This window comes from Anastrepha obliqua, chromosome 4 (assembly GCF_027943255.1).
Source record: "Anastrepha obliqua isolate idAnaObli1 chromosome 4, idAnaObli1_1.0, whole genome shotgun sequence".
Lineage (NCBI taxonomy): Eukaryota > Metazoa > Arthropoda > Insecta > Diptera > Tephritidae > Anastrepha > Anastrepha obliqua.
In genome coordinates this window covers 60,140,060-60,156,122 of record NC_072895.1, presented here as the reverse complement: position 1 = coordinate 60,156,122, position 16,063 = coordinate 60,140,060, and the positions used below count along the sequence as shown (strand labels likewise).

At 40.8% G+C, this 16,063-nt stretch overlaps 1 protein-coding gene across 1 annotated transcript; it reads right to left on the bottom strand.

Moving 5' to 3' along the window:
* Window positions 1-442: 442 nt before the first annotated feature.
* LOC129244177 (uncharacterized) lies at window positions 443-5,647 on the bottom strand. Its single transcript, XM_054881792.1, has 2 exons — window positions 1,965-5,647; window positions 443-1,754 (listed from the first exon to the last, which is right to left on the bottom strand). The coding sequence occupies exons 1-2, from the start codon at window positions 5,645-5,647 to the stop codon at window positions 443-445; spliced, it is 4,995 nt and encodes a 1,664-aa protein (XP_054737767.1).
* Between the last annotated feature and the right edge of the window lie 10,416 nt (window positions 5,648-16,063).

Genomic DNA, 16,063 nt, shown 5'->3' with positions numbered 1-16,063 from the left:
AGAAATTGATGCGGGAAGGACCAGTAACGTTGCAGGAAGAAATCGATGCGGGAAGGACCAATAACGTTGCAGGAAGAAACCGATGCGGGAAGGATCAATAACGGCTATAAATCCATTGCGGGGAGAGTCCTCTATCCTTAATGCTGCGGGGAGAGTCCTGTATCCAACAATTGCCCAAAATAATGAAAACTTGCTGCTTCAATTGACAAAGTTACAATTTTTTCTCAATATATTTTACAAAAATGTTCCGTATTTATACACATTTCTTTACAAACAAAACCTACTTAACTCACAGAAAATTATAAACAATTTAACAAAAGTTGAAAAACAATAAAGTATTTTATCTAATATTAAATTGAACTGAACATACCGCCGCCCTTGAACTATCTGAATAAGTTCAAAACAAAATATTAAAAAGAAAATGAAAAGCCTTGAAAAACATTTACGATAAGTTATTAGTTTCTTCATGAAATAAATCTCCTCTCGTTGGCAAAAGGCAAAGTTTGACTATAGGGCGAACCAATTCGCCATGCGGTGTTTTCAACGTAACTACTCTTACGCGTCCATCGGTGCCATGATGGCATTTGATCACTCGTGCAATCGTCCACTTCGTCGGAGGATTAGGCTCGTTGAATACAGCAACCACATCCCCTTCTTCAATGTTGCGTGAAGAACGAAACCATTTAGTGCGACGTTGTAAGCTCACGAGATACTCGTCTCTCCAACGACGCCAGAAATGTTGTCTCATGGCAGAAATTGCTTGCCATCGCTGTCGAAGATTTCCACGAAACCCTTGACCCTCAGGTTCCGGTATTGACTTCAGCGGTTCACCGACTATGAAATGTCCGGGAGTTAAAACTTCTAAGTCACCAGCAGCTTCAGAGTTGTCACAGAGTGGACGAGAGTTTACGCAAGCTTCTATTTCAGTCAAAAGTGTGTTGAACTCTTCGTATGATAGTGGAACTTCTCCTAATACGCGTTTTAAATGATACTTAACACGTTTGACTCCGGTCTCCCAGTAACCTCCCATATGGGGTGCAGCCGGTGGATTAAATCGCCATTCGATATTCGAGTCCGCAAAGAAAGAGCGAAGTTTAATATCAGCCATGCACTGTTGAAATGCAATGCGCAACTCCTTCTCGGCTCCAACGAAATTTGTACCGTTATCTGATGCCATGACCTTACAAAATCCTCGACGATTGGTGAACCTTTTAAACGCATTTAGGAAAGCTGGTGTTGACAGGTCACCAACAAATTCGAGATGCATCGCACCAGTGCACATACAAATAAACGAACAAATGTAGCCTTTGGTAGCCTTAGCTCCTCTTCCTTGGGTGAATTTGTAGAGGTAAGGTCCAGCGAAGTCAACAGCAGTGTGAGTAAAACAACGGGCGTAGGTTGTACGAATGACAGGTAGATCACCCATGACTTGTGTGGTAAGATTGCGGTTCAAATAAGTGCATTTCACGCACTTATGGTATATATTACGGATCAAGCTACGAGCGCCGATAACCCAATAACGACGTTGTAAGACAGTTTGCATAATGCGGGGCCCAGCGTGCAAAGTGACCTTGTGTATTTCGCAGATTATTAACTTAGCAAGCGGACAATTCTTAGGCAAGATAATGGGATGCCTAACATCTGGAGCAATTTCATCGTTTTTTATTCTTCCTCCAACACGTAGAACACAAGTCCCATCCAGAAAGGGCTGCAGACGCAAAAGACTACTGCGAAGTGGGATTGGTCTTTTAGCGCTGCAAAGAGAAATTTCATTAGAAAAATAAAACTGTTGCGTATACCTTATTAGGCGAAGTTCAGCTTCAAATAACTCTTGGCAACTCGGTGTACCAAAACGCTTTATTACATTAAGCCGTCTGTTAGCCCGAATGTTAGTCAAAAAACGTAAAACATAGGAAATAACTCGACGCAGCTTAGAATATGATGAGTATTTTGTCATCACGGACCAATGATCTGTAGAATTAATCACATGGGCACGAATACTCTTTCGTATGCCCAGCTCTGTAGTGTGCTCTTTAGATTTTTTCTGCTTCCACAATTGTTCAGTGCTTTTCAGGAAAATAGGACCAGCCCACCACAATTGATGACGTAATAATTCGGAGGGAGTTATACCTCTTGAAGCACAATCTGCAGGATTCTGTTCAGAACGAACGTGGTTCCAACATTCGGGAGGCAAAACTTCTTGAATATCAGCGACGCGGTTGGCTATAAATGTCACCCATCTGCTGGGGTGAGCTTGTAACCATGCCAATGTTATAGTAGAGTCAGTCCAAGCGAAAAGCGGATAACGGAGATCAGACCAGCAGTGCAGCACGCTTCGCACTAGTTTAGCAGCAAGATGAGCGGCGCATAATTCAAGACGTGGCAACGTTGTCGGCTTAAGCGGAGCTACCTTGGTTTTCGACGAAATTAATGACACAATAATGCTACCGTCGCTTTGTGTTGTTCGTGCATACAAAACGGCGGCGTAAGCCCGCTCGGACGCGTCTGCGAATACGTGCAATTGCGTAAATGACCCAGCTACTTCAGTACCAAACCAACGTTTCACCTTCAAATGTGCCAGTTTCTTGAGTTCTATGCGATGCTCCAACCACTTCGTTGCGATAGACTCAGGAATGATATCATCCCAACCTACCTTAGTGCGCCATATGTCTTGAAACCAAATTTTTGAATTTATAGTAGCGGGAGCAAGCAGGCCCAGAGGATCGAAGAGCGTACTTGCATCTGATAGAAACATGCGCTTGGTCAACTTAACTGGCGGTTCCCTCAAGTTAATAGCAAACGTGAGATAGTCTCCTTCTGTGTTCCAGATAAGACCTAAAGCGTGAACATCCTTATCGTCGACAATATAATGTGATATGTTCGTAGATGCATTAGAAATGCTTGCGATTAGCTCAGCGCAGTTCGATGCCCACTTACGAAGTTCAAACCCCCCTTCCCTCAATATTTCGGAAATATTTTGCTGCAACAATCGAAGTTCTTCTTTACTAGATGCACCAGTAAGTAGATCATCCATGTAAAAATCCTTGAGAATAACACTAACAGCCCTAGCACAACCATTCGACGAATCTCTTGCCGTCTGTTGAAGTGATCGGACAGCTAGATGAGATGCAGCAGCCACTCCGTACGTTACGCGAACCATGCGAAAATCTTGGATAGGCAGGGATGGGTGGCTACGCCATACGATGCGTTGCAAATCGGCGTGTTTTAAGGATACGCAGATTTGACGATACATTTTGGCGACATCTGCTGTTACAGCATAGCGGTGTGTTCTAAAGCGAAGTAAGATGGAGTATAAATCTTCCTGCAATTGAGGTCCTATAAATAATGCGTCATTCAGCGAATTTCCGGAAGTTGATTTTGCGGACGCGTTAAATACAACCCTCAATTTGGTCGTGGTACTACTTTCCTTTAAAACAGGATGATGAGGCATATAATACGTTGGATTCATAGTCTCTGACGCGACCTGCATATGTTTCATGTCAATGAGTTCATTCATGAACTCATTGTAGCGTAAACGAAGATCGGAGTCACAAGCGAGTCTTCTTTCAAGTCGTAACAAATTCCGGATAGCAAAGTTTCGCGACTCTCCCAGAGCTACATCGGGCTTCAGCGGCAATTCGACGACAAACCGTCCGTTAGGTTCCCTTCGATGCGTTGTTTCAAAATGGTCTTCACAGTAACGCTCCTCATGCGTAAGAAACGTTTTTTGCGTACCTTCCTCTAACTCCCATAACTTGTTCAATGCTCGATCCAAATGAACATCGCAATGTAACGACTGTAAGCGTGGCATATCAGGCTCAGATCCATTCACGCTTCCAAACAGAGTCCACCCAAAGACCGTCAGTTGAGCCATAGGAGCTCCAGATGGACCCTTACGAAGTTCTGTACAGATCAGTTGATCCATAACGTCCATTCCAATCAATATATCGACCCGTCCAGGCTTCATAAAATGGGGATCGGCTAAAAACAAACCTCGGATATGTGGCCACGATGAAGTAGCTATAGTCTGTGTTGGCAAGTCGCTTGTAATTTTAGACAGAATTAACGTTTTGACAGTAAAGCATTGATTTGTAGAGAAAGAAGAAAGAGAAAGTGATACTTCACCTCTAGCTCGTCCTCCTTGCGCTGACCCAATTCCAGTAATGTTTACTTCAGATGTTGATCGCGGCAGGCCTAAGCGTTGCACACACGCTTCGGTTACAAAGGAAGCATGTGATCCAGAATCGAAAAGTGCACGTGCGGGCTGCCAATTACCAGAACAGTCGCGTACCTTCACTAATGCGGTGGATAACAGCACAACTCTTTCTACAGCTATGGGTGGATTGGAGCTCGAGTTCAAGCATGAAGAAACGCGTGGAACGTCGACGCTTGCTGGAAATTCACAAGTTTTTGCGCTTACCTTTGATGTGGCGTCAGCAGCACATAACGAATGCGTCGCGTAATTGTTCACTGCGGTAACGGTCGTTGACTGCAAAGCACCGTGCAACAGAGTGTGATGACGTTGTTTACACATGCGGCAAGTGGAAGCACTGTTACAACGGTCTTTATAGTGACCTGAACTTAAGCAGTTGAAGCATATGTGTCCTTGCTTCACGAACTGTGATTTTGTAGACAAGTCCAATTCACGAAATTTTTCACAACTGTAAATTTTATGAGGTCCACTACAATATGCACACACGTTACTTTGTTTTGATACCGTGTGGAACACATTTGTCGACTTGCTTGATGATGCAGTTTTAACCTTAATTGGTACTGATGTTGTTGACGACGAAAACATCGATAACGATCGGCATCTTATCTCTAAAAATGTTATTAGTTGCTCAAAAGATGGAGGATCATCACTAACGAGCGATAACTCCCACTGCTTACGCGTTTCGAATGCCAACTTACTGACGACCTCATGTACCAACCAATCATCCCAAAACTCAATCGGACGACCCAACGCTTTAAGCTCGCGAATATGCTGTTGGAACGCATCAATTACACCTTTGATTGCGTCAGCATTGTCATGCGAAGCTCTTTTAATTTCAGCCAACGCGCGAAGATGAGATTCCACAATTACACGAATAACCTTATACCGCGATGTTAATAGACCCCAAGCTTCAACGTAATTTGCGTCACATATTTTAAAACCACTGATAATTTTCAACGCGTCACCTTTCAAGCAGCTTCGGAGATAGTGCAACTTTTGTCCATCTGTTAAAGCAGAGTTATTATCAACTAACGAAGAAAACGCGTCGAAAAAACCAATCCATTCTGTAGAGTCACCGGAGAATGTGGGCAACTCCATTTTCGGTAAACGTATAACCGTGGACACAGATGCCTTTGTGGAGCTATCTTGCGAATTAGTACGACAATTTTTCACGCGGCTAAAGTTAGCTGAAGCTGTAGAGTACCAAGTTTCGGCTTGGATACGCACATTTTCTTCAATTTCAATAACATCGGCACCACACGTAATTTCTACAGCGTCTTGAGCAACGTTAAAACGAACCCACTGTTCACTCAATAACTGAAGGTAGCTTGCAATATTTTCTGCATCCATAGTGAATGCCTCGTCAATACTTTTTGCCATATACCGTTTAATGGCATTGAGAGCGGAATCGCGCGTTTTAGTGGAATTCGACATTTTTAATATGACAGAAAAGCAAACGACGGGTTTTTAGAATTTTCGCGATGTTAAATGCAGGAACGGCTGCACAAACGTACACACAATGCACAAAAATAATTTTCTTAATAATCGTTGCGCCTTTTGCTACGCGTATGTATGTACACAAGCGAATGCGTATATGCAAAAGGCAAGCGGAGTGACTATATCCGGCTCGAAGGACCAAAAATGTTGCGGGGAGAATCCTGTTCAAAAATGTTGCGGGGAGAATCCTGTGTGCGGCTACAAATCTGTTGCGGGAAGAACCAATAATGTTGCAGGAAGAAATTGATGCGGGAAGGACCAGTAACGTTGCAGGAAGAAATCGATGCGGGAAGGACCAATAACGTTGCAGGAAGAAACCGATGCGGGAAGGATCAATAACGGCTATAAATCCATTGCGTGGAGAGTCCTCTATCCTTAATGCTGCGGGGAGAGTCCTGTATCCAACAATTGCCCAAAATAATGAAAACTTGCTGCTTCAATTGACAAAGTTACAATTTTTTCTCAATATATTTTACAAAAATGTTCCGTATTTATACACATTTCTTTACAAACAAAACCTACTTAACTCACAGAAAATTATAAACAATTTAACAAAAGTTGAAAAACAATAAAGTATTTTATCTAATATTAAATTGAACTCAACATGTCCTTTGATGCTCACAACACCTGAGTCCATAACAGTAGCTGAAAATTTCGTGTGCGTGACAATAGCATGACCATCTGTCATTTCTGCGATTGGTCTTTTGGTCTTGACCAAAATTTTTTTCGTCAGAAAAAAGTCATAACATATCAGGCGCTTTAGGGGGTTTAATTTTGTTTAGAAGGTGTTTTGATCAGATAACTCGCTGTTCCCGTATTTACTCCGAAATAAACTGTCTTCTCCGTCTAACACAGGATTTATAGCGGAGATCTTCATGCCCAACTCGACCGCTAAGACCCTCAGAAACATTAAGCTCCCTCTGCAGATCGGGCAGTGTCAGAACATGTCTGGTGTTTTTTTTGCGTGTTGCAACAGATCCTGCATCGCCGCCTGACACTTCTAATTCATGTACATGTAGCGACGATAATTGCATGTCTCTTAATTTCTTGTGTTAAGTTGGGTGAAAATATTATAAAAATAACGATTTCGAGAAGTTATGGCCATAAATATGCAAGTGCACCCTGTATATATATAACCGCACCTAATAAGTATAAGTGGGGTTTCTAACATTGCACTTAAAACCGCGATACGGGCTAAACCCCAGATGTTCGCAAGCCTATATAGTGCTTCCCTAGCCGAAGGAACCTTCCCGAAGCGATGGAAATTACAACGATTTGTGCTGCTACTTAAACCAGGCAAATAACCTGACCAACCATCCGCATACAGATCTCTTTGTATGTTGGACACCGTAGGGAAAATTTTTGAACGTACCATATGTGATCGCCTGCAAGAGAGCTTAGAAAGCCCCAGCAAACTCTCTAATAAACAGTTTGGCTTCCGACGAGCTCGGGAAGCTATGAGCAGTCAAGACATTGGATGTAAAGAATGCTTTCAATTCGGCAAAATGGTCTAACATACTGCTAGCCCTAAAACTTTTGAAAATGCCATGTTATCTCTTGCACATCATCAGAAGCTATTTCAGCAGTACGATACTGATAATGGGTCAAAAAAGCACGAAGTTACTGGTGGGGTCCCTCAGGGATCGGTCCTGGGGCCAACACTCTGGAACGCTTTGTACGACGGAGTCTTAAAACTGAAACTTCCCGATAAGGTGGAGATCGTAGGATATACTGATGATATTGCGCTGGTAGCTGTAGACAAGCAGTTGGATCAGCTGGAAGCACCAGCGTGAGTACAGCGATGGCTCGGTAATGCGAGATTGGAGCTGGCAACCCAGAAAGCAGAGGCCGTGCTTATAAGCGCACGGAAGCAAAAAAGAATTATGAGAATCACGGTTGGCGGACACAAAATATTCTCACAGGAGGCGATTGAGTATCTCGGAGTCATGCTCGACACGAGGCTAAACTTCAAGCATTATCTGGCAGCAGTTAATTGTAAAGGAGCGGCTGTCAATGGTGCACAAGCGAGAATTCTGCCTAATATAAGTGGCTCGCAAGGAGAGAGCAGAGGACTCATATCGACTGTGATGGAATCTATCGTATTATATGCGGCGCCGATATGGGCTGAGGCTAAACATAGCCATATGCGTGAGGAAGTTCGCACCCACAGACGCAGCGCACTACGTACTGCATGCGCTTATAAAACGGTATCAGACGACGCAATATGCGTCACTGCTAGAAAGATACCAGTGGATATTCATGCGATGGAGCCGTATCGCCTCTATGGAGTAAAAAGAGTGAAAGCGACGATAGCAGAAAAGGCTGTAGAAAGAACGTGATCGATGGTCGAATGGCAAAAAAGATGGGATGAGTCAACCAAAGGCCGTTTGACTTACAAACTCATACCGAACCTTGAAGGGTGGATGAATAGGAAGCATGGCGATATTGACTACTACCTTACTCAGATACTCACCGGGCGCGGCTGCTTCCTTGAATATCTACACCGTTTCCAGCTGGCCGACAGCCCTTTTTGCCCGAGTTGCTCGAATACAGTCAAGAGAGCAGAACATGTGGCCTTTCACTGCAGACGTTTCGGTGAAGAACGAGCAATGCTGGCGAAAGCATTCGAACACCCGCCATCTCACGCTAGATTTGTCCTGGATATGTGCTCGACCATCATTAAATAGGATGCCGCAAACACGTTCGCGGCTACTGTCGTGACGAGGCTCAACCGCATTGACTGGGAAATGAAAGTCCAGAAACGACAGCAGTAGTTGCTGCTGCAGCAACAACAGCGGCAGCAGCAGTAGAAGCAGAAAGATAGATTAAGTATTCAATACTATTAAGATATTAAATTAATTAAGTAGCAAGGCCAGGTAGATTATTTCTTATGTAATTTACTTAATCCAGCTAAGTCATAATTTGAAAGTTCTTAGGAGAAAAAGAAGGAGAAAAAAAAATAGAAAACAACCTTAAAAATATAAAGCCTATTCGTTGATTACAAAGTTTTGGTACCTTTTTCTAGCAGGTGGACAGTGGAGATAAACTGTTTTAGACAAACCGACGACAGACACAGACGCTTGAGCCAAACACTCACAACAGTACCGAACTGAAAACAAGACAATAGTTTGTGAGTATCGGACTATTGCATACTCTCCCCACAACCGCTTTCGAAGACAGTGGGAGGAGTGAATACTATCAATGGCGTAAAATCTCCATACGCCCACAGGAGTGGAACCTAGACGCAGGAACCTGTTGTGTCAATAGACATAAACACCTTGAAGAAATGCTAACGCGGTTCCGGTGGAAATCAGCCGAGGAGGAGGAATGTTATAGTGTTAGTGGGAGCATGCCCCACATACCATTGGTGTGACGGCACCTTTGATGATGTTCCAGATATTTTGATTTACACCGCCCGACTAAAAAAAAACAAAAAAGTATTAAAAATTACCTATAGCGTGCCCCGATAATTCCTCCACCTGTCCATTTATACCGTATCTGAGATGGACCTCACATATGAGAATATTCCGCCACCGAATGGCAAGTGATTTTATGAGAAGCTTCTTCATAACAAATTTACAGTTAGTTCTGCATGTCTACGATGGGTCAAATGAAATGGTAGAGACAAACAAATAAATACGGTTGACTGATTTTGTCCTACAAACATTTCACTGAAACATTAGCCGAGAGTTCGAACTCATGTTTTATTTAATCGATTACTTACTTATTTGTTGTTATTTTTACTTTTACTTGGGTCTGTCTATTTCTGATTTTAATTAATTTGGCTAATTTTTACTGCATTTTTGGGAATCCTCAGCCAATGTTGGTAAGGTCGACACGTATTTTCAATTTTTGTTTTGAGTTTTTTTCTTTGGTTAAATTTAATTATTCAATGCAGTTAACTATTAATAAGTTATTTCTTTTTAATAAACGCTGCATAAAATTTGTATGCCATTGATAGCATAATTATCATAATTAGCTAAATCGGCGTGTTTACGTACGCACATACTTTTCTGCATGAACAAGGCGTCTGACCGTAGTTCGCGCGCACCATTTCGTTAAATTAAATTTGGTCAGTCACCGATACCTAGTTTTGAGTTTTAAAATCGGTTAAGGGCAATGATCGATAGCTCAATGATTTTTTATTGTTTGAGGCGTGCACCTACTTATCAATTCACTACATTCAATACATAATGGCCTGTTCGAACGGTTTGCTTTGAATTTAATATTTTTTTCAATGCGGTGGTTATGAGTTTTTTTCCCGGTTTTTCGCCATTCTTTATACGCTTTGTGCGTAGGCGTAAGGGTTGCCCTTAAGAAGAAGTGTTTGTGATTCAATTTAATGTGTAGCAGTGTATCGTGAAATGCTCGAATCTGAGTTTGATTTTAAATTAATGCAGCATTTCATACAGCGTATTGCCAAAGGTGTATTATTTATTTTTGTATTACTTGTAGTATTGTAGGTATTTCCTAACTTCTTCACTGTGTAAGAGAGAAAAAATAATAAATTACCTTTATATGTTGCGCCGAAAATAACATAATTTTTTGCAAGTCTAGCCTCATTATCTCGTATGTTATACCATACAAAATTTCCTACTTTTTATAGTGATGACTCAGAAGAAGTAAGTAGGCAACTAAGTAGGAAAGTTCTCTCTTGTTGAACCCTTTATAAGCTGCTCATAATGCCCGTTCTATTGTATGGCGGAGAAGCTTGGACGATGCCTACATTCGATGAGGCGCCCTTTGGAAAAGTCGAGGGAAAGATTCTGGACAAGATTTTTGGTCCTTTGCACGTGGGCAATAAGAAATATCAAAGGCGATGGAACAATGCGCCGTATTAGCTGTACACAGACTTGGAGGTAGTGCAGCGACTAAAGATCCAGCAGTTCTACTGGTTAGGTCATGTTGTACAAACGGGAACAAAAGCTTGACCTTTAGAAGTATTTGAAGCAATATCAGCTGGTGGTAGCAGAGCAAGAGGAAGAGGAAGACCTTCTTTACGCCCTAAAGATCAGCAGGATATAAGCTTGGCTTCACTTGGTGTGTTCAACTGGCGTCTATCTGCACGAGGGAGAAACGCTTTCTTAAACTCGACTAGTCGCTTTTCACGCAAATCAAAAAGAAGTAGAATTACAAGGAAATTTTGAGGAATGAGAGATTGAATTTATTTTTTGACATAAAATAGTTTGCAATATGAATCCCGCTCAATAGACAATAACAGTTTTCAAAACCATTGCACTGTGCCGAACAGACATGCCGTGCCGAACATATATGATTCATGAATATATAAAGTTAAAACCCCTTGGGCAACAATTTCTGTAAATTACCATAAACTACTTTGTGACTCGATTCCCAACATTATTTTTGTAAGGAATGATGAGAGGTAGTGCACTTAATATGTACGATGTCCCAAGAACGGTTAAATGGTGCAGCACATCTAGATACATACTTGTACTCCCACGATGGAAAGAAGTTTAGAAAAATTTGCTGAAAGCAAGCGACGAGTCGATATCAAATTATAGTTTTCATGTGACTATATGTCCTTATTTGCTCCATTGGAACTTCATTTAATTTGCTTTGTATTTTCGTTTTGTTTCTTGTTTTTGTTTTGATATTTAAATTTTTTTTACATTTTTTTATTGGGTATGGGAATAAGATTCCACCCTCGTAAAAGAGGTCTCGAGAGGTGTTTGTGTTCGCTTTAGTAATATACTGGAGGTTTGAAGGTGTATATATGAGGTCTTGATCGTAGTAGTGTATATTCGTTTTAACGGTAAAGATTCTTTTTTATCTGACGACAAAAATGTCTACGTTCGTCCCATTCATTATAACCTTTTAAAGACAAGTGCGGCTAAAAAGTGTCGCATGTTGATCAATATTTGCAGTAATCACGCTCCATCAAATACAAGTAAAGAGTGGTTTCGATGCTTCCAAAAGCTCAACTCAGGTCCATCATCAGCGAAAAAAAATGTTCATGCTTCAAAGGTTATGTTGTGCATCTGGTGGGATCCTTAAACTATCTGAAATCATCACTAGCGATCGTTACCTACTGCAGAAAATGTGTTTGTATCGACCTTTCAATGAAAAGCGGCCGGAATTGGACGGTGGACATGACAAACTGATTTTGCTGCATGACAATGCCAGTGCACACGTTGCTAAATCGGTCCAAAAAAATGTGGAGCGGCTAAGTTAAGAAATCTCACCCCACCCACCGTCCCCCCGCCAGACATTGCACCTTCGGATTACCATCTGTTCCGATCAATGCAGTCAGCCCTTATTGGAGAGCGGTTCAAAAATGAATGCATGTATTTTTTTATATTATATGAAAATCAAAATAAAATTAAAAAAAGTAAAATTATTTTTAACATTTAGCGCTAACTTGGGTCAGGATAGCAAACGCCTCAGGGATATATATATATAAATATACCCTTTTTGGGTGTTTGGAGGATCTCTATTTTTTTATAATCATACCAACATATAGAACCCGAACGTTGTTGAAAAACAAACTGGCCCTCCCTAATGCATGGGGCAAAATTAATCACCCAATTTTTTTTAATAATATTTTACTGAATAAACAAAATTATTTGAGTAATGGAAATCTTAGTTTTGAACTGTACACACTCCATTGTTTGTATACTGCAGTTGTCTAGTTCACAAGTGTCAAATATGATGATTAATTTTGCACTGTCTTGTATTATTGTGGTAATGTCAATTCCTTTCACTTTTTTTTGAGTTTTCAATATATACAAGCCCTTTTTTCACTGAAAACATAATATATTTTTTTTCCTTCATAGTAATTTAAAAATTCAAAATTTAGGGCCAAAAATCAATTTATATATAATATTGAATCATAATAACCAAAATATTAATTCTAAACTATTTTGCCTTAACAGAATTGTGGCCTAAAGGTTTTTAAGTTGGTAGAATGTTTTTTCGAATTTTCTCTAGAGTATCCGAAAGAATAGGGGTGTTCTGTTCTAATGGGGAATTTATTATTCACTAGCTAGCCGTCGCCCGGCATTGCTCGGACGTACTAAATAAAAAAGTAAAAACTGTCAATAACATTGTCAATTAGAAGTGAAACTGTCAAAATCAACGTTAATAAAAAACTGATCATAAAACAGCGCTATCTATCGGTAACTTTTCGTACACATACACTTTCTTGACATGATACCAACTTTATAATGTGAATTTAAACTAATTTGTTTCAGTGCATAGTTGATTCTATAGGTTAGGTTAGGTTATGGTGGTAGTTGGTCCATATGACCAACTCACTTAGACCTCACAGGTTCGTTGTGATACCACTGTGCGACACGGGAACCTTGTTTATTTGCTTTCGTGAAACCATTTTGAGGCTCTTATGAAGCACAAGATTGGTATAATCCCCACTCCAGATAGTTCTGTAAGGGAATTGGAAAAGTGTTTACCTAGGCAACCTGCTCTGAGTTTAGCTTTGAGTTTAGGTTGGACAATTGCAAAGGAATTGCTCAACTGTTTCTTCTACAATATTCATGAGAGAATACTCCTAGTCTCAAGGAATGCCTGACAAATAGGCAATGGCCGGTGACACAAGCCACCACCTTCGAGATATCATTTCTTGAGAGGCTAAGCAATTCCTTTGTCATTTTCTTGTTGGACATCATTTCACAGTAGCACTCACCATTCACAGTTACGTTACGATTCGCAGCATCTTTGAAGAAGTACGGTCCAATGATACCTCCAGCCCATAAACCGCACCAAACAAAACCTTTTCTGGATACATTGGTAGCTCTTGCAATTCTTCTGGCTGATCTTCACTCCAAAATCGACCATTCTGCTTATTTACGTACCCATTGATCCAAAAATGAGCGCTGTCGTTGAACACAATTTTTCGATAAAAAGTGGATCTTCGGCCAACTTTCCAAGAGCCCATTCACCAAAAATTCTGCGTTGCTGTAGGTCGTTCGGCTTCAATTCTTGCACCAGTTGTATTTTGAAAGGCTTCACACCTAAATCCTTTCGCAAAATTTTCCACCGTGTTGAGTAAGAGAGGCCCAATTGGTGCGAACGGCGACGAATCGATAATTGATGGTCATCATTAACACTGGCCGATACAGTTGCGATATTTTCTTCAGTTCGCACTCTATGTAAGCGTGTCGGTGGTTTGATGTCCAATAATGTAAATTTGGTTCTAAATTTAGTGACAATAGCTCGTATAGCCGCTTCAGTGGGTCGATTAAACTGACCATAAAATGGAAGAAGCGCGTGATAAACTTTCTTAGCAGAACACGCATTTTTATAATAAAATTCAATGATTTGCAAGCGTTGTTCGTTTGTAAGACGATTCATGGTTAAATTATAGACCAAACTGAAGTTGTTTGACAGTGAAACAAAACACGAAACGTGCGTCAGCTGTTTAAACTAACTGTTTAAAAAGATAATAGCTAAAAAATCACCGTTTATTTATAGTCGTTTTTGTTACGGCATGGGTATTTAGGTATGTAGCCACTTCTTTTATAGCTAGAACATCTGCCTGATAAACGCTGCAATAGTCTGGTAGTCGACCGGATAGTTCCAGTCCTAATTCCTTCGAAAATACTCCATAGCCAACTTTATCGTCTAGCTTGGAACCATCTGTATAAAAATTTAATTCCCCCCTTCCCTATGACCTTGGTGTCTGCCACTCCTTTCTTGACATTATATTTGTCTTGAAGAGCTTGTCGAAGGTAAGACTAGGAATAGAAAAGTCTTGTTGTTTGTGACTGTTGAGTGTATGCAAAATACAGGCGTGGCCAACCCACCGTTCTTTCCATAGCGCCATACTTTAGAGTCTAAGCGCCGAGGCGGCGGCCACGTTGTTCCCTACGAGATTTAGTGCAGGCAAATTGGTTAGCACTTCTAGCACTATGGGGTAGTCCTTAAAGCACCAAAGATGCATAAAAGAGCTGTTCTTTCGACCTTACTCATGATTTTATTTATTATTATGGTTTGGGGAAAACCATCGAAATACTGTTTTATTCTTTTCATTCTCGATTCCATTTTATTACCAAAAAGCGTTATTCAAACCAAGTCATAATACCCTGGTGCGCTAGTACCGCACGGGTACAAATAAACCATAAATTCCGTCTATAAGTGTGGGAAAAACAAAACTAGCAAGAAATAGACCTAGTCACTTAATTATGTGCCCTAAAAACTGATGCGTTTATAATTTTTACAGATTGCCATTTTTGTGCGTAGCACGAATTTATTGCCCGGCTATTGCAGCAATCGCTTGGGAGTAGCATATTTTTTTTATAATATTTTGCATACGCAAATATGTATTTATTTAATCTCCATTGTTATCCAACTTTGGGAGCCTGCATGTTGCAAGCACTTACCATAAAGAGGTAAAAGAAAATAAAGAAAGAAAAGCAAGACTAATTAATGCATATTTTTGGAACTAACCAAGAGTAGGCGAAATTGCTAGAAAATCAGAGATTATAAAATTTGTATCAAACGAGCTACCCATTTAAGGGTTAAACAAGAGAGTGTGTTGAAGAGCGCAAGCAAATAGCCAAGTACGCATGCTCACACACGGAGCGCATCTCTTAAAAGGCGCACAATACTCGTATATGTAATATATTGTTATAAAGCCGCGCTCAAATAGAAATAGAAAGAGCTGCAACCGGCAGATGTGAGCTTTTTTCAAGCTACATATATTGGCGCGCTTTCAGCTCTCTCTCTTCTCTACGCTCTCTACGCTTCACTTTCGCTTTCGTTTGCGTGCTTTTGCTAACAATTCCGTTATTATGTCATTGCCAGTGGGCGCTTAACTCTTAACGCACAACCAAGACCACCGTTATCACAACTCAAGGTTGGAGTGATGTTGCAGCTTTTTTGTTTTGATTTTCGTTTTTGGTGTTTATTATTGCTTTTTCACTATATTTATTGCTTTTTGTCGCTCATTCCTGCCTCAATGCATGCGCGTTTGCATTTATTTAGCAAAACTACGTCGTCGGCTTAATTTTGAGTTGGTGATCTCTTGAGCTTGTTGCTGCATTTGCCAGTCACCCTCTTTTCAGTTATCTCTTATTGCTGTTTACAATTCGCTTTCCACGTATATATGTACATGTATGTCTTCCCTCGCTCGTTATACTGCATATGATGATTTTGACATTGCCGCGCATTGTGTTCGCTGTGGCTGCGCTGCATTTGGGGCGCTTTGCTGCTACGTCGGGGGTATTTAACTGGAGTGTCAAAGAATTATAAAAACAGTTTTTTCCTCCACACGCTGGAGTTCAAGTTGGTCTGCACGGCGTGCTAGCCGTACAAGTGGATTATATATATCGTTAGTGAAGGGAAATTTTGGATTTCCTTTTTATATACAACGTCGTG